The sequence below is a fragment of the Bubalus kerabau genome, chromosome 8, assembly GCF_029407905.1.
Source record: "Bubalus kerabau isolate K-KA32 ecotype Philippines breed swamp buffalo chromosome 8, PCC_UOA_SB_1v2, whole genome shotgun sequence".
Taxonomy (NCBI): Eukaryota; Metazoa; Chordata; class Mammalia; order Artiodactyla; family Bovidae; genus Bubalus; species Bubalus kerabau.
Window position 1 is genome coordinate 31,695,561 of NC_073631.1, and position 26,248 is coordinate 31,721,808.

The 26,248-nt window shown below is 38.5% G+C and overlaps 1 protein-coding gene across 7 annotated transcripts in view; it reads right to left on the reverse strand.

Annotated features, from left to right (window-relative positions):
* Nucleotides 1-18,321: 18,321 nt before the first annotated feature.
* The window catches only part of MACC1 (MET transcriptional regulator MACC1), a 90,127-nt gene continuing 82,200 nt past the window's right edge, over nucleotides 18,322-26,248 (reverse strand). For all 7 annotated transcript variants that reach the window (XM_055589943.1, XM_055589945.1, XM_055589950.1 and 4 more), the window contains one exon: nucleotides 18,322-21,576. In XM_055589943.1, coding sequence (XP_055445918.1) covers nucleotides 21,364-21,576 — 213 coding nt within the window. In that variant the 3' untranslated portion in view covers nucleotides 18,322-21,363. The remainder of the gene's footprint in view (nucleotides 21,577-26,248) is intronic.

Sequence of the window (26,248 nt, forward strand, 5' to 3'; positions counted from 1 at the left end):
ATCTTTTGCATTTTTTAGGCCAAAGATAACAAAGAAAATATTTGAGTTCCAGAAATGCTGTCACTAATGGAAGGCTAGGAGATGCTTGGGCCACTCTCTAGCCATTACTCTTCTAAGACCAATGCCACACTAAGAACACAGAGTGAACCATGATGTTAATACAGAAGTCAGTTATCAGTTCTGTGTAGTTCCTTTCAGTCAAGAAGAGTGCTATTCGTTTGTTCTTCCTTGTAAAAGGCTGTACAAAAGAGAGGATGGAAGAGTCTCAAAGATTTGATTAGTTTTGTATATTAGTGAGCCAGCTGAAGTGAATAAAATTATTGACATGGGACTAAAAAGGAAACACTCAGTTTGGATTCTAAATCAGATTTCAGAAATTACCTGACTTGACTCAATGAAAACCCTCCTCATTCAAAATCCTTTTATACCAAAAAACATGACAAATATGAGTAACTATAAAACAAAACAAAAACTTAGATGTTGGAAGGATATGTTCAAAAGCGTTAGCAAAGGGGAGTTTGCTCATACAAGCAAAATGTTAATACGTGTGGGCTAAAGAAACCAACACCATATGTCTTTAAATTGGCTGGGTTGCATCAAAGAACTGTGTGTGACTTTGTTCTGCTCAGAGCAGGCCTCTCAACCAGCTAAAATCTTGAATTTTTATTTCAATTATCTGAGATATGAATTTCCTGTTTATATTTTCTAGAGAATAATAGTAAAATATTAAATATCACTATTTTGAAATGATGTTGTTTCCTTTATCAAAAGAGAAGAAAGGCCAAGGTGATGGGAATATGTATATTTATAATTCTTTGTGCCACACACAGAGATGACACTTATTTGACTATTTGGCTAAGTACTTTGCATAAATTATCTTATTGCTTACAATAATTCACTAAGGTAGATCTTTTTTCCCCACTATTTTACATATAAGAAAATAGTCTCAGGGAAGTTAAGTAATTTGCCAAAATAAACTCAGCAATTTGTAGGAGGCAGAGGCTGACTCATCTCAAAGGTCTGTGAACCTTTCTTACTGCAGTTCACCACATCACACAGCCAGCTGGAAGGACCCTGGATAAAGTCCTCCAAGGTCCCCTTCCTATAAGGACCTAATGGCTTAGCCCTCCAAGAGATGTCGCCTTCCTCCTAGAGGGGACGCCATTGACCATTCTAGACAACAATGGTGGGCAGTAAGCCTCTGTGCCAGGCTTACTTCCTCCTTTCATGAGGGCTAAATGGTTCTTCAGGTTCAACCTAAGAAACTGAGTGGGAGATCAATCATGAGCAGGCAGAAAGATTCCTGGCAGAGAGGATTAAAAAGTAAATAGCATGTTTGGAAAGAGTATTTGAGCTTTAGAACAGAATGGAATTCATACTTTTGAGTGCAAGAATGTAAATTTTGGCACATAGACTTCTTGCTTAGGAAAGAAGTTATCCATCCACGCCCCAAGTTGTAAATAAATTAAGCCAGATTCTTCCCAGAACCCAGAGCGTTCCTTGTCGGTGATGAAAGCACTCAGGACTTTGCTATTCCAATCTGTTAACTAGCACTGACAATGGCTGGGAGAGATAACAGTGAACACTGAGACCTAGCTAAATTCCCATGTTGTTCATTGAATCATTTGGTTCCAGCTCAGGCTCCAAGGCTGCTGTGTCTCATCCCCCATCTACTGGATTGGTTATGAACCTCACCACCTAGCTCTTCATCAAACAGAGCCTTATATGAATTAGTTATTATCTCATGTACTTTGTTTTAATATCTCAGGTGCATTCTTAACTCCTCAAGGGCCAGGACAAAAAGCCAAGGTCTTTTCAAACCTGGAATGCAATGAAATAGAGTGAAAGTACTTTATTTGTTTTAAACTAAACTAATACAATTATGTAAAGTTTAAAAATAAAATAAAATTTAAAAAATAAATAAATAAAATAAAGCATTTATTATCCTAAGATTTCACAAGGCTACTGTGGTTCTGGGCAAATTGCATCACAGCATTTTATCACCGTAATAAAAAAGAAAAGCTGAGGCTTCTCACTCTGGCAAAGCACTGTTTGAAGGGCCATGCTTGTATTATTTTATCCAGTCCTCACAATAGCCTATAAGGAAGGGATAAGAGTCTGCCCTCGTTTGACCTCAGAACCTACTTTCTTAACATTCCCCAACTCTGCCTCCTGTCGACAGGACCCAGAGCTAGGAAGAATTTCAAGTCTTCAGTTTTTCAGATGAAGAGACAAAGATCTGGAGAAGGTAACTGTCTTGCTTATGGTTAAACTATTATTAAATAGTAGGACTGAGGTAGAACCTGTATTCTGATCCTAAGCTCAGACTTCTTTCACTACAACATACTTCCCTGTATGGAAAGAAAATCATATGCTATGTACTTTTGTATGCAATTTTAATGTTTTCCAGGAGATCTATAATGTTCTCAAAGTTTCTCAGTTCCTGGTATACTCAGTTCATGCCTTATGAGTTATCCTTTATAAAACAGTAAGACACAAAAACCAATTGTTTTAAAGGTAGCATCCTTATCATTTTATGTAAAATGAAAGCACATTTTTCAAAGTAGAGAGGGTAACTGAGAGTGGTAAGTGATTTGAGATTCTGCTTAATGAAGCATTTTAATCAAGATCTACTTGATGAGGAATTCTGTTAGGATTTTTCCTAACAGAAAAATAGGGGTTTAAGCTTTTCTTTGTTTTAATTTTAAATGTATTTTTACTTATCAAGTATTTCTAACATAAAGTACAGAATATACTGCTCAGGCAAGCATCCATATGCAAAAATAACTAGATTAAGCACATTGTAATATGTTGCTACATATGGTTCAAAGCTCCATTTAGAAAAAATTAAAATGTGATAGAAACAGCCAGTGCCCCACTATTCATCTGTTTCTTCCTCTCTAAATGTGATCAGTCCTCTAAAATAGCCACGCATTTCCCCATGCATGTCCTTTATACTTTTATTATATAAGTATGCATGTAATCATAAATAATGTATAATAATTTTACATATTTAGAATGCATTATATATGAAGGCCTACATACTTTATGAATCCTTTTTTGCTTTCTTTTCTCATTCAACATTACATTTTTATTTTAGCTTTTAGTTAGAGAGCATGGTTGTTGTTTAGTCACTAAGTTGTGTCCGACTCTTTGCGACACCAAGCACTGCAGAATATCAGGCTCCTCTGTCAGAGGTCCTCTGTCAGACAGTCCTCCACTGTCTCCAGGAGTTTGCTCAAATTTTAAGTCCATTGAGTCGGTGATGCTATCTAACCAAAGAAAGCATTTTCTTTAGGTATATAAATTACATCCTTAGGTGTTCAGGACTATGAGAAGGGCAAGCATAAGATATGATTACAAATTGATAAAAAACATTTAAATATCAGATCCTCATAAGGAAATAGCTATTGTATATCTTAAATTATGTATTTTGTAATCTTTAATGCAGGTGGTATGCTTCTAAAATAAAGATGAAAAATTAACATCATAAAACGGGAGTGGAGATGTAACAATATGCAGAGAATCAAGCTGTAAAACATCATAAGAACTCTAGGATAAGGGAGAACCACCAAGAAGTGTAGAAAATTCAGAGTGCTCTCAGATCCCAGTGTTGCTCAGCCCATAGGCTTTGGGCTCATTCATTGCCTGTGCCTCTCCATACTACTCCTGTCCCCACCTGCCTTCATCTCCTGTGCTTACAAAGGCTCTTTACCTTCCCTTGGCACAGTTCTAAGTTTTAGCCCTGGCAGAAGATGCCAGTGGAACTCCTTTCTCTTCCTTTCCCTTAAAACCTTGCCAGTCAACAAAACCTCCTAACAAGTCTCCCACTTGCCTCAAGAGCTCTCTTGCAAACATCCTCCCTTTGATGATGAATTACTTTGCACTTGTTTATTGCATTATTCATGTTTTTAGTCTGAGAAAACTCCTCAAAACACGTTATTCTTCAGGAATGACCTGTCTTTCTGGATAATGAGCTATTGAGTATGGAAACAATACTTACATTATTGAAATAAAATCTGATAATCAATTTTAAGTTTTCTGATTTGCATTTCCAGTGAGTTATGATATATTTTCTGGGTCAAGGGAGTCTAATAATTCTGCACAACATGAATGTAACTGATATAAACACAAATTGCTTTACCAGTGAATTTATCCAACCATCTTGGAAATCATGGCATTGATCCAGCACTAGACAAGAAGCATAAAGAGAGAAATTTCAATCTATTATTATTACCCAAAGGAAAACACAATGACAATAAGAAGACTTCGAAGTAGGTACTTGATTAGACTTTTTTCATAAAGTGCTACAGACAATAAAAGTATGTGTTTATATGGAATATAAAATTGTTTATATAGTCAAGAAACAGTGAAAGTGAAGTTGCTCAGTCGTGTCCGACTCTGCGACCCCATGGACTGTAGCCTATCAGGCTCCTCCGTCCATGGGATTTTCCAGGCAAGAATACTGAAGTGGGTTGCCATTGTTTATATAAGTAGCCTATTAAAAACATAAAAAATTTATTACACTACAGAGTATCATTGAAAACTGCTATAGTATATAGATAATTTGAATGGGCTGTCCTATACTATAATCCTATATAATATACAATTTTAGATAATCAGTTCAAAAATGTGCTTTTATAGTCTACAATTTTATTTGTTAGAGAGTTTTGGGGAGACACATTACATTGACCCTCCTTGCTCCAGAGATTCTTTCCAAATACTTTATCTAATGTCCTGGAAACCATTGTTTTTTTTTATATCCCAATCATTGAAATGTTTATTTTTCTTCTAAAGAGAGATAAAATTGTCAAAGTTACACCTTCACAGTTAATTATAACTGGGCCTCTCTCAAGGTCTTTTCCTGTATGAAGTACTCAGTTGCAGAATTATTTCTACTTAAGCACTGTTTAGTCAGGGTTGTAGTTTTTCTAAGACATTTTTAAACACTGGAATGTTTTGGAAATACAATCTCCCTTATTAATATAAGAGCCCTGCCCGTAAACTTGAGTTAATTCTGTTGAGTCAGGACTTACTGATAGATTCCTGAATTTACTCAGAGCTTTAAATGTTGTGTTCCAAGTGCCCTTTGCCCTCAAGGAATCAAGGAGTGCATTAATGTGTTGTCACTGTAATATTTAATAAGGAACCTTTTGTAAGATTTTAGAAACTTTCCATTTGAAGGTGTTTTTTGCTTCTAAATAATGCAGACACTATCAATATACAAATGGGACTGAGAAGGCAGGAAAGCTGGTCGATTGTACTTATTCTGATTCCTAGCACATAGAAAAATGGTATTTAAGTGGTTGGTAGTCTGGAGAGAAGAAAAGTCTTCGAGTTCAACTGCTCTCACTATGTACAACAGTTGAAATTAGCTGCCAAATGAGCTTTGAATCTAGATAAATAGAACAACTTATGGTTAACACAAGTATGTCTGTTGTTATGCCACAAACCACAGGAGAAGTAAGGAGGGCAACTGGCCTCACTACTTTTCACGTTAGTATGTTGTGTAGATGCATGATGGTAGTAAACATTCAACTGATGACCAATTCTTTTCTGTTATAATATCTATAATTATCTATTTGCATGTCTAGTGCTCCACTAGATAGAAAATGTCAGGATGGAAAGATTTTCCTTATTTGTATCCCATGCCCTGCATAGTGCTTTAGACATGATAGACAAGCGAGGGACATTGTTTTCATAGAAGTAGATACTTCATGTATTGTTGTAAGAATAATAGGTCAACTTCTATTCTTTTTGACAATGAGAGAAAACAAATAGGAGGGAAAAGAGGAGGAGGAGGAGAAGGAGGAGGAGAAAGATAAAGATGAAGAGGAAGAGAAAGAAAAATAAGCAGAGGAGACCACACTGACAAGACTGTCACAATCAAAACAGTAAATCCCCATTTAAATTTATTTGGATCATTTCTCATACATAGGGTGCATGACTTAATACAAATTAGTGCTCCTTGACTGCTAATTGATAGTTTGGTTGATAACTGCACCCACATGAAGTCAGTCATGTTCTAATGAATTTTAAAAGCATTTCCTAGAAACCTTTCACAAATATCACAAAATTAGACACCAAAGCTTTCCAAACCCTCTTCATGTTTTAAATTTAATGTACAGAAGAGATCAGTCAAGATGGCAGAGTAGGAAGACGTGGAAATCAACTGTCCCTATGAACACATCAAAAATGCATCTACATGAGAGATAATCATCACTGGAAACTAACTAAAGAGAGTAGAAAGACTTCTGTACAACCAAGACTGTAAGAAAGATACACATAGAATCAGGAGGTAGGAAGCGAAGCACATTGATCAGGCTGGGACTAGGAGGGGACTCAGGAGAAAAGGATTACATGGGCAGAGGTGCTCCCTCAGGAGGGAGTGTTTTGAGCCACTTATCGGGTCCTCCAGTCCTGGGTCCAAACCAGGGAGGATGAGCCACCTTTGTTGGTTGGCTGGGACTAACAGGAGGGCTATCAGAAGCCTGGACTCTGCTGGTGAGGAGCACGTGTGCATGCCGGCTTGTGCCTGAGGCAGGTTGGAGAGGGCAGACTGAAGACAGCTCCACTGGCTACTTGGTTTCCAGTGAGTGCCCCGCCACATGCCTGAGCCTGAGCAGAATGAAAGCTCCATCCCCATTTACTAATGGAGCAGCTCTACACTGTACCTGGGGTGCCAACACAAGAGAAAGAGCCCGGCTGTGGGATACAGAGGCAACTTGGACCTTGAGCGGCATCTAGGTGGAATGGGGGTTGTAATCATTGGCACGGACTTAGGCAGTGCTTCAGAAGCAATCTGGAATACTGCTGGTGGCCGGTCCACCACAATCTGCCCCCTCATAAATACCAAGAGACCCTGTGGGCCCCGCCTGCAATGTGGCAAGACTCCACAACAGGGCGGGGACAGTGGAGACTGGAGGGCGTGACCAGCTGTGAGGATAAAGAAGACTCAGACATAAGGCTGAATGTAAAGCAGGTGAGGGCAACAACTGCTGGTGCCTACAGAGATGGCACAGTGCAGGCAGCTTGGAGCCCTCTGACTGATACACCGTAGCCCACGAGAGTGCCTGCATTGGCCCCTCAGGCTTCAGCACTGCTCTCCTCTGTGGAAAGAGTTCCACAAAATATGGTTAAACAGACACTGAGCAGAGGAGAAACCCTGCCTCAAACTCAGCTCTGGATCTAGCCACACCAGCTCCAACCCCACTGCCTATCAAAGTGATGGTACAGGCATAACCTGAGGGAAGACTGACATGCATTCACATCATATATAGCTCTTCAGCCAAAGGTACTTGGCACAAGCAGTCTCTATAAGGACATTCTGAGATAAGGACACCCCTTTACGTCTACAAATGAGTAACTGTTTTACCTAAATTCATAGAGACAGAGAAAGTCAAGTAATGAAAAGGCAGAGGGACTGTCTCAATTGAAACAGAAAAGCACTGAAACAAAAAGAAATAATAAAACAGTAATAAAAATTTAACAGATAAATAATTCAAACCACATCTAATAATAAGAATGCTAACTGAATTAGGGAAAAGAATAAATGAACAAAATAAGAATTTAATAAGGAATTAGAAAATACAAAAGAAGACCCAATCCGAAATGGAGCATTCAGTAACTAAAATGTAAAACACACCAGCAGGAATGAACAACAGAGTAAATGATACAGAGGACCTGCACAAGTGATCTGAAAGTTAGAATAATGGAAACCACCAATCAGAACAGCACAAAGAGGAAATAAAAATGAAAACTGTTTAAGAGATTTTGGGAATAATATCAAGCAAAGCAATATTTGCATTATAGGGATCCCAGAAGAAGACAGAAACTTGGTGATCGAAAATGTATTTGGTGAAATTATGAGTTCAAAGTTCCCAAACCTGAAGAAGGGAACAGGTATTTAGGTTAGGAAGCATAGAGGGTCACAAATAAAATGAACTACACAGACCCTTACCAATATATATCATAATTAAAATAGCAAAAGTTCAACAGTAAATTCTAAAGGCATTAAGAGAAAAACAAAGTTTCATAAAAAAGGGAACCCCCATAAGTATATCAGCTGATTTTTCTGTAGAAGATTTGTGAACCAGAAGGGAGTGATATGATATAGTCAAAGTGCTGAGAGGGAAAAACCTGCTACCTAGAATAATCTGCACAGCAAGACTAATATTTAGAATAGAAGGAAAGAATTTCTCAGGCAAGCCAAAACTAAGAGTTCATTAAACTAAACCTACCCTAAAAGAAATGTTAAAAAATCTTTTCTAAGTAGAAAAGAAGTAAGAATCTATAAGAAAGGGAAAATCCCACTAGGAATGGCGAGTATAGAGTAACCACTGAGCATCAACCACTTATATAAGCTAGTATGAAAATGAAAACACAAAAAGTTGTAAAAGTAACTGTGATTATAACAAACAGTTAAGGGATAAACATGAAGATGTACAATATGAAGTCAAAGACAAAACATAGGGAAGCAGAGTAAACAATGTAGATCTTTTAGAATATGTTTGAACTTAAATGACTACCAGTATAAAACAAGTAGATATAATTAGAGGGCAACATAGGTGAATTTCATGGTAACCACTACTCAAAAAGCTACAATAGATGCACAAAAACTAAAAAGAAATGAACACAAGCATACTACTAAAGAAAATCATCAAACCACAAGGGAAGGAATGAAGAAAACTTACAGAGAACTACAAAAACAACCAGAAAACATGCAATAAAGTGTTGTAAATCCAACATCCATGAAAATAAGCTCAACATCACTAATTATTAGAGAAATGTAAATCAAAATAACCATATCAACTCACACCTTTCAGAATGGCTATCATCAAAGTGTCTACAAATATAAAAAGTTCGTGAGAGTAAAGAAAGGGAACCCTTGTATACTGTTGATGGAAATGTTCATTGGCACAGACAGTATGGAAAACAGTATGAAGGTTCCTCAAAAGATTAAAAATAGTGCTACCTTATAATCCAGTAATTCCACTGTTGTGCACACGGCCGAAAACGAAAACATTAATTCAGAAAAACACATGCACTCCAATGTTCACAGCAGCATTAATTAACAATAGCCATGATATGGAAACAATCCAAGTGTATGTCAACAGACAAACGGATAAAGAAGATGGGGTATTTGTATATTATGGAATATTACTCAACCCTAAAAGGATGAAATTCTGCATGGATGGACCTTTAGAGTATTATGATTAGTGAGATATGTCAGACAGAGAAAGGCAATACTGTATGTCATCCCTTAATGTGGAATCTAAGAAATAAAACAGATGAATGCATATACCAAAACAGAAACAGACTCACAGATACAAAGAACAAAAGAGTGGATACCAACGGGGAGAGAGAAACTGGGACAGGCAAGACAGGGGTATGGGATTAAGAGATACAAGCTACTATGTATGAAATAGGTAAGCAACAAGGATATATTGTTGCTTATAGCCACAATTCCACATGGATTATAGCCATTGTTTTGTAATAACTTTAAATGGATTATAATATTTAGAAATATGGAATCACTATGCAACACACCTGAAACCAACATAATATTGTAAATCAACTATGTGGCTTCCCAGGTGGCTCAGTGGTAAAGAATTCTCCTGCCAATATAGGAGACAAGACTTTGATCCCTAGGTTGGGAAGATCCCCTGGAGAAGGAAATGTCAATCCACTCCAGTATTCTCGCCTGGGAAATCCCATGCACAGAGGAGCCTGGCTGGCTACAGTCCATGGGGTTGCAAAAGAGTCAAAGATGACTTAGTGACTATAGTTCAATGAATTAATTGAATGTGCAATTGGTTATGCTTAATACTGGTTTTATAAACAAAAATAACCACTTTGAAAAATATCCTTCCCATATACTGCTCAGTAAATTTGCACTTTTTTTTTCCACTGTATTTATTTTTTGACTGAACTGAGTTAATTATTCAGTGCTTTGTGGTCAGAGAAACTGATAATTAAGTAACACACTTACAGGTATCATTCCAAGATTATCCACATCCGAGTGGCAAGAGTTTTCTCAGTTCTGGTCCTCAGCCACAACTGTAGTTAGCAAAGTTTGCATTCATTCTCTCTCCCTGTCAACTTCTGCACCTTGAACTTACTTTCAGTTTTGCCCATTTCTCAAGACAATCTGTCTCCCAGTCAGTGACACATTCTTGGTACTTTCCATGTCTCCCTTAATCTATAAAAATATCCCATGTCTTTTTCTAACACAGCTTTAAGTATTGTGATTATTTGACCTACGGTACAAAATGCCTGATAATGATTGAAAGTGTTATCCTTCCCAGTTGCCACTCTTATTTTCAGCAGTATCTTTCAGCGTTTTATACCTAGAGTGACCAACTCTTTCAGTATGCCTGGGACTTTCCTGGTTTCAGCAAAGAAAATTCCAAGTCTCAGGAAACCCCTCAGTTCCAGGCTTGTTTACCCTAAAGTCCCTGAAAGGCCTGTGAGAAACAATGGTGGGGAAGATTTTTCACCCTTCACTCTCAAATGCTGTTCCCAGCTAGAGATTTTTCTGCCATTTCTCTCAAATCTCTGCCCAGGACGATGTACTCAACTCCCTTGGGAGTCCAGCATACCTCTTCTTCCCTCCCCACCCACCACACTTGTCAGGACAAATTTCCCAGATTTGCTCATTTTGCTTTCTGGGTGATCTAAGCCTCCAATTATTTTATTTTGCTCAATAACATATATTTGCTTTCCCAGGCATATCTGTGTTCACACCAAAAAGTCCAGAATCATGTCATAATCCTTACCCACAACACTGTTCTTAGACTGTCTTCATGTTCCCCACCTGTAGAAAGGTGATTTATTTGCAGCACTCAGATCCTAAAATAACAAGAAAGAAGAGCCAAGGGAAATCATCTATGAGTATGTTTATCTACACCGATATTTTTCTTTAGCTCTAACAAGCAGAATTTGATGCTACCTCTTGCTTGAAATAAAAGGACAATGTAGTGAAAAGGTCCAGCTGTCTAGGAGTGCCACCTCACTACAATCTGTTCATTCTGTGGCTCTGGATCATCCATCATTTCTCAGGCATCTTTGATTTGCCTATGATAGAGAAGCAAGGATGCAAAATTTTTATAAGACTCATTGCAGGATTATATAAAATGCATTCAAACAAAGTAGCTGATTTCACTAAATTAAAAAAAATCATTTTTGTTATAGGCTGAATAGTGTCCCCTCCAAATTCATATGTTGAACTCCTAACCCCCCAGGGCTTAAGAATGTGATTGGATTAGGTGACAGGGTACTTTAAAGAGTAACTAAGATAAAATGAAGTTACTAGGATCAGCCTTACTCCAAAACTGGAAGCTATTAGGACACAGACACACGCACCAAGACAAAACCATGTAAAGACACAGAGAAGACAACCATCTACACAAGACAGGAGACAGGCTCGAATACATCCTTCCCTCACAGCCCGCACAGGAACCAATCCTGCCAAAGAGTTGATCTTGGATTTCTAGCCTCTAGAACTGGGAGAAAATAAATTTTTGTCATTTAAGCCACCCATTTTATGGTACTTTGTTATGGGAGTACTAGCAAACTAATAAAATTTTCTAGTAGATAAATACAGAACATACTAAGTGGTCAAAATGAGCTCTCATTAAAAAAAGATTTAGGACCTTGCTCAAGGCAAGAACCCAGGGCATTGGATTAATTACTTACAGGGGTTTGCAGCTCTCACATTAGAACTTGGACTGTTATCCCTAGGCATATAGGAAACTTCTCAGCAGTCCAAACGGAAATAAATAGAAACATTCTCTAAGAATATGAAAGTAGGACTTTAGATTCTTTTTCTTCCAACCTATCAGTGAAGCCTCTTGAAAATAGCTTTAGGAATGTAACATCAAGAGCTCTCTCATCTTCTCCTGAATAACCTTGATCACTAATGTCTTATTTCTCCACAATCCACAGCATTTAACTTCACCCTAAAAAACATAACTTTATGATATTCCCTCCTGAAGAGCATTTCTCCGCTCAGGGTAATTGATGACTATTAGTGAACATATATTAAACACATATGAAACAGAAACTTGTATTAAGACAGAAAATGTTTATAGGCTCTTAAAAATGGACCAGATGAATTGTGAGTTGTAGCTTTATAACGTTGCTCTGTATACAAAACAAGCAAAGAAATACACCACCCTTGCCCATGTATCCCTTTTGTATCATTTTGGATTTTTCACTGCTGTCTTAGAATCATCTGATTTACTTTGTTCACACTGCTGTTCTACATTTCCCTTGGGCAGCATTTAGAGGTTATTACTGATTCAGAAGTAGAGATAAAGGTCTCCAATGAAAAGTCAGATGGCTGAGAAAGATAGAAATACTCCTGACCTTGGACTTGCTTTCATAATTTTTAGAGACTGTCCAAAGGATTTTGCCATCTTTTTTTTTTTTTTTTTTCCCACAGGCAAGTGATGCCTGCCACTCAATCTGAACTACAATTTTCTCAGTCAGTCATTCTGGGAATTCCTTCTCTATCTCTCTCTCCCAGTCAGCTTCTTTCTGGCAGCAGTTGAGGTGCATTGACTAAGTTACAGATACTGCTTAAAAGAGAACAATTAGGAGTAATAGGAGAACTGCCCCTGGACCTCCTGGGTCAGGTGAACTCAGAATCTTGATGGGGTTTTAGATGGCTCGGCCATGTCATCCGTATTTTATAAAGTGGTATGTGAAGGGCCGATTGCTGGTGAGGTTTCACTTACTTAGCATTTGATTTAGTGCAGAAGTTTATAGAAGCGGGCCCATTGCCCAGTCTCGTGAGAAGGACTCAGATGACTAGAGTCTTGAATTACACTCAAGGGAAAGTTTTTCCTGGTATAGGAAATAGTGCTGAGGTTATATAACATCACATTTTTAATGGAAAATAGCTGTTGACATCCCCAGCATCCACCTCCTCCCCATTCCAGGAACTAAACTCAATTCTATCTGTTGACCCAAAACTCCCAAATCCAGTGGTTTGAATAGGGTGGTGGTGGGAGTGAAGGAAGGAGCAAAAGACCCAGGTCTGACCAAAGGTTCCCTGGTTACAGCCCTTAGTGATTGGCTGAACGATGAGCACAAAACCAAAAAACTGATCTCATCAGGACTATTCTACTGGGGTTATCAGGAAATACTTAATATTGCCCTACCTATCAAAGTTCACTAAGGAAAGCAGAACTATCAGCATTGATATACAATAAGGATTTATTGCAGTGATTTGATTTGCCGCATATGTGAGAGCTGGTTAGAGTCTTGGCCTGGCTCTTTCTTCTGCCTATGGCACTGAGCTGGAAGTTTAAGGTCAGGCTGAGGGAAAGAAAAGATAAATACTTGACTGAGGGACAGCTAGAATCTCGTTTGTCTGTTACTGGCACGGTTGTTGGTCCCTCTCTGACTCCAAGCCTGCAATCTTGCTGCTGTGGATAATCTGCAGGACAAGTGGGGCTCTGGCTGCAGAATGGCAAGCCAATCACTTGCCCCTCACCAATAAGCTGAGTCAGGAGCTGCCATGGAGATTTACATACATTCACCTTCCAAGAATCACAGTGGCTACTGCTCCACAGTGACCTTCCAAATCGTCCACAGATGACTCTTGTTACTAACCCTAACGGGAAACAGTCAGTCAGCAGAACTCGGGGAAGCATCATTTAGTTTAGCCCAGATGACACATTACAAAGTCACCACAGCCTGAAGCTAGAACGTGGAGAAATGTGAGACTGGGGCTGCCGCAGTCATCAGGTCCCAGGGACAGCCCAGAGGTGCTGGGCTGCTGGGAGACCAAGGATGAAACGAAGATAATCAAAGTCAGAGAAGGGAGAAAAACAGTCAATTTGATCACACCCTTCGAGCCCAGAATCCTGGAATGCCTGAAACTACCCCTGGGGTTTTCAATTGTGAGAGACAATAAATCCTTTGTGCTTAAACCTGTTCAATAGGTTTCCTGACACCAGCTCCTGAAAGACTGCTAAATGACAATCTTAACATAGAGGCACTGTATTTGCTCTAGTGAAGTTTCTTAATAGTTTCAAGGAACAGTTTTAAGTAGCATTAAATCCATTCAGAGGAAACCAAGCAATAGTTAATTTGTACCTTATTACTGATCAGATAAAGAGAATCAATGAAATGTATTTTCCATTTTTAAAAAGACCAGCAGAAAGAAGTTTCCATTGCTCCTGAATAGTCTCCTTTATGAGACCATAATCAAACTGTTTCCTATCTCCCCTTCACAATTTCCTTGCTTTCCACCATGATATAAAGGGGACTGAGTGAGCACTGAATACACATTTTCTGGAATAAAAGAGTATATTTTCCTCCTGTTGAATGAATTTTTCTAATATACAAAAAAAAAAAAAAAGAGTTTATAATTTTATTGTGCCATTTAACCTAATAAGTGTAAGGTCAATATCATACCAAACTTGTCAATCACAAATTCTGTTTAAATGACTGACTTTTGCAGAATCAGCTGAAGTAAAACCAGTAATATCATCATGGCTAAGTTTGACTTTCATCTTAAATATAATCATATTTATATAAATATGTTAAATATCTCAGCATATTCCAAGGGTGTAAATGTCAACTTACATATGAGGAACTCTTAAAATCTGCTTCCAAGCCCCAAAAGAGAGTCTCAAATGTCACTCAGTTCAGTTCAGTTCAGTTCAGTAGCTCAGTCGTGTCCGACTCTTTACAATCCCATGAATCGCAGCACGCCAGGCCTCCCTGTCTATCACCAACTCCAGGAGTTCACTCAAACTCACATCCATGGAGTCGGTGATGCCATCCAGCTATCTCATCCTCTGTCGTCCCCTTTTCCTCTTGCCCCCAATCCCTCCCAGCATCAGGGTCTTTTCCAATGAGTCAACTCTTCGCGTGAGGTGGCCAAAGTACTGGAGTTTCAGCTTTAGCATCATTCCTTCCAAAGAAATCCCAGGGCCGATCTCCTTCAGAATGGACTGGTTGGATCTCCTTTCAGTCCAAGGGGCTCTCAAGAGTCTTCTCCAACACCACAGTTCAAAAGCATCAATTCTTCGGCACTCAGCCTTCTTCACAGTCCAACTCTCACATCCATACATGACCACAGGAAAAACCATAGCCTTGACTAAACGGACCTTTGTTGGCAAACTTATGTCTCTGCTGTTGAATATGCTATCTAGGTTGGATATTACTTTCCTTCCAAGGAGTAAGCTAAGAACAAATAAAAAAAAAAGTAATTAAAAAGAAACTTTTAGCAAAGGATGAAATATGATATATTAATGTCAAAGTGAGGTTGCTCGGCTCATCACCTATTGTCAGAGTCACCATCCCTTTAAATGTGAAACTCCTCTTTGGAAAGAGAATATCTATCTACCTTATCAACAATGTTTGTGATCACTTTGTAATTCTACAAAGAAAGTGGGGCATGGAAATGGGTGTATTGATCACATCAGTTGGAAACGTTTATTTTTTCCCAAATGGGGAAAAATTAATTCAGCAAGACATTTAACAAGTGATGGGCCAGTAAAAACAAGTCTTTCTCCCAAGATGTTTTATAGAAACAAGTGCATATATTTTGCAAAATCACCTTAACACACAATCAATTTCTCAAATTATTAATCTTTTTATTCAAATGTGATTACATTTTAGATGAGATGCAGAGATCTTTAATTAGTTTTCTAATAAAATTCATTTTGAAGCTTTTATGAGTTCATTAAACAGTTCGCTTTATATATATATAAATGGAGCCGTTATATAATCTGATTTGGTTTTTTTAATTCAAAAACTATTTTTTGATCGAGTGACATAAAAATTTGTTACCCAGAAGTAAGGTTTTCTGGTTTTATAAAGACTCCTTTATTCTTATAGATTAAGGATGGGTAACACTGTGGTTCTCAAAGGAGAGTCCTTGGAGCAGCAGCATCTCTATCACCTGAGAACTTACCAGAAATGCAGATTTTCAGGCAGCACCCTAGACCCGCTGAATCAGAATTGTGGGGTGGAGCCCGGAAGTCTATGTTCCAACAAGCCCTCCAGGTGATTCTGCAGTTGCTAAAGCTGAAGAACCTCTGCATAGAGGTTGCTTGATCTAAGGCCTTTACAATGGGAAGGGAGCACGTTTGACAGTGTGCTTTCAGTAGCTCCAAGCAAAACCATTGGTGACCTTCTTTATACCTCTAGTCTAGTTTGTTCTGAATAGTTTATGGTTTTCAACTATTCAAAATAGTGCATATTGTGTAACCTGAAACCATAGGCTATGTGAGTAATAAGTGTGATAGTATCTGTACAAAGCTTAGTGAGCTTATGTGTGCTATGCCTCACATATGCAGGACTTTATGTTAATGTAGATAATTGATAATCAGACTATAAGTTTTAATTTATATTTTTCCCTCATAGCAAATAAATCTATAAAACCCATAAAATATCCCATTCATTATACATTCATAAATATTTAAGCCTAAGAGGAGTTTAGAGACTACCCAGTTCGAGCCCCTCATTTTACAGATGAGAAAACCGAAGCCTGGGGAGGCTGAATGACAGGTGAAAAGTCTCTTAGGAAGTGATAGGAAAAAAATTAGAAGCCACAGCTGCAATCCCTGGACTAGTATCTTATAGAAGAAGCCTTTCATGTTGTACTCACCACTACAACAGCACTGGAATTTTCTCCTTTGCCATTGCTAATTATCACCCAGTACTAATCTCTCCATCACTCCCTCATGTATGTGTGTCTGTGTGTGTGTTAGTTGCTCAGTCATGTCTGACTCTTTATGACCCTATGGACTGTGGCCTGCCAGGCTCCTCTGTCCATGGAATTCTCCAGGCAAGAATTCTGGAGTGGGTTGCCATACCCGTCTCCAGGACAACTCCCAACCCAGGGATAGAACCTGAGTCTTCTGCATTGCAGGCAGGTTCTTTAGCATCTGAGCCAATAGGGAAGCTCCCCTTCATGTGTGAACTGACACTATTATTCAGAATTGCAGAGCTATTAGATTTAAAGCTTTCTGGCCTACATAGGCCTCAGTTCAATTCAGTTCTGTTCAGTCACTCAGTCGTGCCCAACTCTTTGCGACCCCATGAATTACAGCACGCCAGGCCTCCCTGTTCATCACCAACTCCCGGAGTTCACTCAAACTCACATCCATCGAGTCAGTGATGCCATCCAGCCATCTCATCCTCTGTCGTCCTGTTCTCCTCCTGCCCCCAATCCCTCCCAGCAGCAGAGTCTTATCCAATGAGTCAACTCTTAGCATGAGGTGGCCAAAATACTGGAGTTTCAGCTTTAGCATCATTCCTTCCAAAGAACACCCAGGACTGATCTCCTTTAGAATGGACTGGTTGGATCTCCTTGCAGTCCAAGGGACTCTTGAGTCTTCTCCAGCACCACAGTTCAAAAGCATCAATTCTTCGGCACTCAGCTTTCTTCACAGTCCAACTCTCATATCCATACATGACCACTGGAAAAACCATACCCTTGACTAGACGGACCTTTGTTGGCAAAGTAATGTTTCTGCTTTTGAATATGCTATCTAGGTTGGTCATAACTTTCCTTCCAAGGAGTAAGCATCTTTGATTTCATGGCTCCAATCACCATCTGCAGTCGTTGTGGAGTCCAGAAAAATAAAGTCTGACACGGTTTCCCCATCTATTTGCCAGGAACTGATGGGACCAGATGCAATGATCTTAGTTTTCTGAATGTTGAGCTTTAAGCCAACTTTTTCACTCTCCTCTTTCACTTTCATCAAGAGGCTTTTGAGTTCCTCTTCACTTTCTGCCATAAGGGTGGTGTCATCTGCATATCTGAGGTTACTGATATTTCTCCTAGCAATCTTGATTCCAGCTTGTGCTTCTTCCAGTCCAGCGTTTCTCATGATGTACTCTGCATATAAGTTAAATAAGCAGGGTGACAATATACAGCTTGACATACTCCTTTTCCTATTTGGAACCAGTCTGTTGTTCCATGTCCAGTTCTAAATGTTGCTTTCTGACCTGCATACAGGTTTCTCAAGAGGCTGGTCAGGTGGTCTGCTAAAAAGAAAAGGTAAAATATGTACGCAAAAGCCACAGATTTCTACAACAGTTAGTGAAATACTGAAATACTGTAGTGTATCCATAGTCACTTTTTATTTCATGTTGTGGTCTAGAAAATAAGCATGCAAGAAACCAACTTTCAACAATTATGTTATTCTGAAGAAAGTCTTTGGGTTAACCCCAGCTCTTTATAACTCTGAAATTCACTAAATTATACAGCAGCACGTGAAGGAAACTTCATACAGAAGTAAGGGGAAGAAGTTTGTAAATATAAAAAGAAAAAGATCTATTTTAACTAGAAAAGCCTTTAGAGAAATAATTTTTATTATCTCCTTTTACTTTATAGTGCCTAAAATATTCCTTAGACATGAAAAAATTATAGGAAATAAAATTTACAAAAGCACAGTATGAAAATTCATTTTGAAACTTCCAATTATGTATAGTATTGTATGATTTTGAATGCATTTTCTTCCTTGTATTTACATATAACATATTCAGTTATTTAGCAGTAGCAACATTTCTTAGACAAACACCATCCATTAACGTAGTGCATTCTGCTCCTTCCAGAGACCTAGTTATCCGCAGTTTCAAAACTTCATGTGGTATTTTCTACATTACAGAACATGAAAGTGCGCTGTACTCATGACTGGCATGAACAGTTAATGACACACCATTACTTGCGCCTCCTTAATTGACTTTCATATTAAGGCTTTAACAGAAGGAAGTAGAGGATCTGTGGCTTACATAGAAAAATTACTACATTGTAAGCTGAGCACTGAACAAGAATCTCATCCTAATTCATCATTAGGCGAAAAGCCTGAGGAACTGAAAGAATCAGCTATGCTTTTTCCAGTTTCCAAATGCTTGAAGAAGTTTTACATTAATGGCTTTTGATGCTTTTAATGATGTCAAGGATGGGATTTAACTGCCTTATTAATTCTCTTGATTTGCTGCCAAATGTTAAAGGCAATTTGTGAGTACTGAGCTAATCTTTTCTGATTATGAAAATCCATTATAGGAAGAAAAATATAAAATTCAGAAAAGTGGAAATGATTTATAAAAATGTTAGAATATATTTAAAAGAACAGAATGTTTGGACATGGGTTTAAAATTCCTCTGAAAGGATTTGTTATGAGATTGGAAGATATCTTTGTGTATATTAATATTTAAACTGTTGTTTCATCCTTAAATTACAGAGATAGTGCTGTTCATTTTTAAAACTCTTCTTAAACTTCCAAACCACAATCACAACACTCTGATGTGATAAACCTGAGTGATTTATTTAATCTTACTGCCCTAATCAACTCACAAGATCTCTGTTGTCTCAGATCTTAGAGCCTGGAAAAACCCAGTTATTAATTCCTTATTATCCTTTCCCGAAATTCTCTGGTTTGCTGACATGCTAATAAGATTCCAAGAATGTTCTAAAGAAAGCAAAAGCAAAATCACCACTAAAAATGATTGTGTTCCGAACTTACAGATTGTTTCTTTTTTCTCCCTTCTCCCTGAATTCATTTTCAACTGAAATAAATTCTGTCCTTGAATGTGTGTACATAACTCCTTGGGCAGGCTGTATTCACTTATCATCAAATACAAATATTAAAAGCCTTAAAGATCTTAAATCCTAATTCAAATTACCTTTGCCAGCATACCAAATACCTCAGGGTAGGTGTATTAAAAGCTCTAAAATGATTCTGCTTTTACTTTTTAGCCAAATGGACATGTTTTATTCAGGATCCCTAAATAAAATCCTTATTCAGCTCATCCACATTACCTTTGAAGACTTCTCTTTCTTTCCTTCACCCTTCCCAGCCCTTCACCTTTGATACCTGCATCTCCTGAGCTCTCATCCTGCTTCAGGGTTTCAGTGCATTGAGGAACTGCCCCCTCCACCCTCTCCAGACAAGAAGAGGCTCATCATTTCTTTACCAGGGAAAACTTATGTGATCTCCCTGATCCGCATGATTCCCCCACCCAAATCTATATCTCTTGGCATTCCAGCCTTACCTCTGCAGCTGGTATTGTAGATGCCATTTTAAATTTAATTGTATAATTCTTTATTATTGCCTCTATCACTTCAGCAGTACTGAAGTCAGGGGGATCATGCTGTTTTTCTCCCATTATTAACCTCAAACATCTACGCATCTGCCACAAAGTGGGTACACACACTCTGTCAACTGAATGACAATAAATGAGTGACTGTCTAGAGCACATAAACAGAGGCAGGCAGCCAAAGGACTGGACACAGGAGTAAGCACAGACCATCCCTTATCAACTCTCTAACAGTTAGCATTTATACTTGCCTAAATTTCTATACAATCTTTGTATTCCAAAAGATTTATAAAACATTCTGAAATACACACATATACACATGATTACATAAACACCTGAGCATGCACACACACACACAGGTATCAGTGTTTCTGGTTGATAAGATGGCTGCATTCAGCAGCGATAAATCAGGCTTTTAAAAAATAGTCCTTGTTTTTAAAAAATCTTTGAGAGTTAAAAAAATTACTCTGCATTATGATCCTGAAGAAAAAGTTGAAGGATTAGCTAGACCTCAAGATGGAGGAAGGTGGTAAAAATTCCAGTTGGTGGATGCAGACAACAGATTTCCAGCCGTATCTTCCTTCTGGCACCTTCATGAGATGGTAGAATAGAGCAGAGAGCTTAATTAAAAGGAAATAATTACCTATAAGTTTTAATATGCATTTTGTTTTTTTTTAAACTATACTCCCATGTGCTATGTTTTCTTAAAAAAAACAGAGCCAGATTTTGCAAACAGAAAACCTGCTTCACACTGGCTGTATAGCCCTGACTGTCCTCTCTAGTCCTTAGTTTCGTCACAAGAAAAATGGGAATAATCCTAGCAAATGCCACTGGAAATAAAAGAGATCAGGTAGAGAAAATATGTAGTCTGGTGCCTGGCCACAGAGCATTGCTTCCTTCTCCTCTCCCTCTACCTGTCTGCTGGCAAAATTCCAGCATTTATATTGAGAGACTCTGGATTATCTGGGTTTCTGTGTGATGTAATTATGCTGGCAGTCATTTGTTTTAACTAAAAGAAATTAAAAGTAACTTTGAAAGGGAGAAAGAGTTTTTTCTTTCCATTCTCAACAATAAAGCAGCTTACTGTTTGCATGTGAAAGGGAGACACAAAAATACATATTTGATTATAAAACCCATCCTTGGATTTTGTGCTAGGCTATGTTTTCACCAGGAAAAACTTTTTTTTTTCTTAAAAGCAATACTTTTCTGAGATTCTTTTCCTCTCTCTCTCTCTCTCTCACATACACCCCTTTCTCCCTCTACTCCTTCCTCTCAAAAACGTATCCTTTATTTCTATACTTCCTCAGAAGTGGAGAATGCAGTTGCTCTCAAAACCTCTAAAGAATTCACTAGTATTAAAGTTCCAGTTAAGTCTCGCCACTGTTTGGTCACAGGGTTTTTCATTCTGTCCAAAGCTGATTGTAGGTCTTGTAACACATCTCTGTAGCTGTTTCCATAGTGAGCACTCCAAGTATAAAGAAAATCATAGGCAGGTTTCCACATCATCTATAAAGAAAAAAAATTAGACTAGTTTGTAAATAAGTCAGAGAGGAAAATAGATGCTTTAAAAAAGGTTAAAAAGGCTCTTAAAATTTGAAAACAGAATACTAATTATATGTGTATATATATATATGCATATTTACACACACTTATTTAATGTCATAGATGATGCTCAGTCGCACAGTCAGGTCCAACTCTTTGTGACCCCATGGACTATAGCCTGCAAGGCTACTCTGTCCCTGGAATTTTCCAGGCAAGAATATTGGAGTGGGCTGCCATTTCTTCATCCAGGGGATTTTCCCAACCCATAGATCAAACCCCTGTCTACTGTGTCTCCTGCACTGGCAGATGGGTTCCTTACCACTAGTACCACCTGGCAAGCCCAATATCACAGAAAATATGTTTTAACTATCACTCCTCTGTTATATCCCTTTGTTTCTAAAACTATAGATTTTAAAAAACAGTGACCATAAATAGGGCCTTTTTTTTCTAAATTCATCTAAATACTGATCATTTTCTTCATGTGAATTCCTTGTGCAATTTTTTTATTATAACAGATGTTACTGAGATAAACTTTTCACTCTCTGACACATTTCTAAGGTGTAAGTCATAACTCTTTTATTGTTATATGTATCTGTGGTGATCTTTACACCACATATAATAAGAGGAGTTAAACAGTATATCTAATGCTTTAAGTCATTGTATTTGAGCAAGTCTCAGTTCAGTTCAGTCACTCAGTCATGTCCAACTCGTAGTGACCCCATGGACTGCAGCACGTCAGGCCTCCCTGTCCATCACCAACTCCCAGAGCTTATTCAAACTCATGTCCATAGAGTCGGCAACACCATCCAACCATCTCATCCTCTGTCATCCCCTTCTCCTCCTGCCCTCAAACTCTCCCAGCATCAGGGTCTTTTCCAATGAGTCAGTTCTTCACATCAGGTGGCCAAAGTATTGGTGCTTCAGCTTCAGCCTCAGTTCTTCCAATGAATATTCAGGACTGATTTCCTTTAGGATAGACTGGTTGGATCTCCTTGCAGTCCAATGGACTCTCAAGAGTATTCTCCAACACCACAGTTCAAAAGCATCAATTCTTCAGCACTCAGTTTTCTTTATAGTCCAACTCTTACATCCATACATGACTACTGGAGAAACCATAGTTTTGAGTAGACGTACCTTTGTTGGCAAAATAATGTCTCTGCTTTTTAATAGGCTGTCTAGGTTGATCATAGCTTTTCTTCCAAGGAGCAAGCATCTTTTAATTTCATGGCTGCAATCACCATCTTCAGTGATTTTGGAGCCCCCCCAAAATAAATTCTCTCACTGTTTCCATTGTTTTCCCATCTATTTGTCATGAGCAAGTCTATAAATAAGTAAAAATGTAGCTTCATGATCAAGTCAAAAGGAACACAGAAATATACTTCTCTAATTAAAAAATAATTTAATGATACATTTTAATAACCAAAAGAAGGATAGATGTTCAATACTTCATTGTGCTTTCTCTAAAGCACCTACCCATACCAATGACTTCATTGTTTCCATAGAAATAAACGTACGTCAAAGAGGAACCTCACAAAAGAGGGTGTATGTAATGGTAACCAAGGCAACAAGCCTCAGAGAGAATAGAGACAAAGGCTGACCAAATAAGACAAACTGCAGAAAACACACACACAGACACATAGCCAAGGTTAAAATGCATTTTTTCTAGGATAATAACAAAATGAACCCTGTACTTGTAATCGGAATATTTGGAATATAAACTTTGTTACTTGCTACTTTCTTGGGTTCGCTAAACTAATTCATTTGTGATTTTATCACTTGCAAAGTGCAGGAACACAGACTGTGAGTGACATATTATGCAGAGCTGCCCCTTTAAAATAGAGCCTCCATTAATAGTAATATCACGTGAAGCAGGGCCTTGAGATCTAATTATCACCCTCCACTGATATCCCCATATACTCTACACTGAAGCTAACAGAATGAAAGACCTAAATAAGGAGTTCTGCTATGTTTCATTTCAATCTATATATTAATAAAGAGAGTAGGCAACAAGACCAAAGTATAATTTGATGTTATTTATTCAACTGGCATTCCTGGGAAGCCATGAACACCTGTATTTTCACCTCTCCAGGCAAAGCTTGATTCTTCAGGATACTGAATGGAAGATAATTATCAGTTAAACCATACTGATGTGGTCTTGATGCAGCAACAGAAATCACACCATATTTCTGTATATAAGATTTATCCTCACCAAGCTGATTTATAAAGAACTGTATCTTCCATCACTGGTAAACTGTGAATGAGGTGTTCTCTCATCTACTTTCCTGAACACTCACTCTGAAACCAAACTTCCCAAAGTGTAGGTTCCACTAATACTCTGCCATGCAAGATGAGTTGAGGCACAGTAACAGAGCCTTACTGTCAGATTCAGTCTTACCTATCACTGCTAAGATGCACAGAAACACTAACTGAAGAGTTTATTATGTAGAGGGTATATCTCAGTTCAGTTCTGTTCAGTCGCTCAGTTGTGTCCGACTCTTCGTGACCCCATGGACTGCAGCACGCCAGGCCTCCCTGTCCATCACCAACTCCCGGAGCTTATTCAAACTCATGTCCATCACATTGGTGATGTCATCCAGCCATCTCATCCTCTGTTGTCCCCTTCTCCTCCTGCCTTCAATCTTTCCCAGCATCAGGGTCTTTTCAAATGAGTCAGTTCTTTGTAACAGGTGACCAAAGTATTGGAATTTCAGCTTTAGTATCAGTCCTTCCAATGAATATTCAGGACTGATTTCCTTTAGGATGGACAGGTTGGATCTCCTTGCAGTCCAAGGGACTCTCAGGAGTCTTTTCCAACACCACAGGTCAAAAGCATCAATTCTTCAGCACTCAACTTTCTTTACAGTCCAACTCTCACATCCATACATGACTATTGGAAAAACTATAGCTTTGACTAGATAGACCTTTGTTGGTCAAGTAATGTCTCTGCTTTTTAATATGCTGTCTAGGTTGATCATAGCTTTTCTTCCAAGGAGCAAGCATCTTTTAATTTCATGGCTGCAGTCACCATCTGCAGTGATTTTGGAGCCTCCATTAAAGTCTCTGTTTCCATTGTTTCCCCATCTATTTGCCATGAAGTGATGGGACCAGATGCCATGATCTTAGTTTTCTGAATGTTGAATTTTAAGCCAACTTTTTCACTCTCCTCTTTCACCTCCAACAAGAGGCTCTTTAGTTCCTCTTCACTTTCTGCCATAAGGGTGGTTCATCTGTATATCTGAGGTATTGGTACTTCTCCTGGCAATCTTGATTCCAGCTTGTGCTTCTTCCAGCCCAGCGTTTCTCATGATGTACTCTGCATATAAGTTAAATAAGCAGGATGACAATATACAGCCTTGACGTACTCCTTTTCCTATTTGGAGCCAGTCTGCTGTTCCATGTCCAGTTCTAACTGTTGCTTCCTGACCTACATACTAATTTCTCAAGAGGCAGGTCAGGTGGTCTGGAATTCCCATCTCTTTAATAATTTTCCACAGTTTGTTGTGATGCACACAGTCAAAGGCTTCGGCAGTCAATAAAGCAGAAATAGATGTTTTTCTGGAACTCTTGCTTTTTCAATGATCCAGCACTTGTTGGCAATTTGATCTCTGGTTCCTCTGCCTTTTCTAAATCCATATCTAAATCTATATCCTAAACCTCTGTAAAAGCTTTAAATTTGTAATCTATGTTGAATTCATTTAAAATTCCCTGATGTTCAACTAACTGGCACATTATTTTTCAACTTTTAATATACTGTTTAAAATGCTAATGTTTATAGCTAAAGACATCTAAGACTTTATTTTAAGCCCCCCCAGTGACTGAGTCTGATAAAAAGATGTATTTGATGATATGATAAACAGCAACTGAGAGCACTTTGGTACCAAGATAATGACACAGTATCACAGAGAACAGATGCCTGTTAAGGACAGCAAATGGGTAATTTTCAGGTTGTGCACTACGATGCAGATTCAAAGTATATACCTGCACTAACTTTCTTGGGTAGAAAAGCTCTGTGTCAAGTATCTTGTCACAGTACAGCAGATTGCTATGTATAGAAAAGGCCTGAGGCATACTCAGTCACAAAGCAGCCCCTTGGTGCTGTCAGAAGCAGGTAATACACCAAGGTGATATGGGAATTAGAAACTACAGATTCAGAAGTCCAATGGTATATCTACCCACTTACTAAGGCTGCTGCTGCTGCTAAGTTGCTTCAGTCGTGTCCAACTCTGTGTGACCCCATAGACGGCAGCCCAACAGGCTCCCCTGTCCCTGGGATTCTCCAGGCAAGAACACTGGAGTGGGTTGCCATTTCCTTCTCCAATGCATGAAAGTGAAAAGTGAAAGTGAAGTCGCTCAGTCCTGTCCGACTCTTCACGACCCCATGGACTGCAGCCCACCAGACTCCTCCATCCATGGGATTTTCCAGGCAAGAGTACTGGAGTGGGGTGCCAAAGGCAGAGGGCCATATAATCCCTTCAAGTTTGGTAATTTGTACTGGTAGCATAACAGTATGCCAGTTTTTGCAATTCAGCGGAATGTGGATAGATTGCTGAGTCCCAGACCCTAATTAGGACCTCCGAAGTGGGAAATGACTTCCCAGGAGTCTCCTGTATTTGTCAGAAATACAAGGAGGCATATT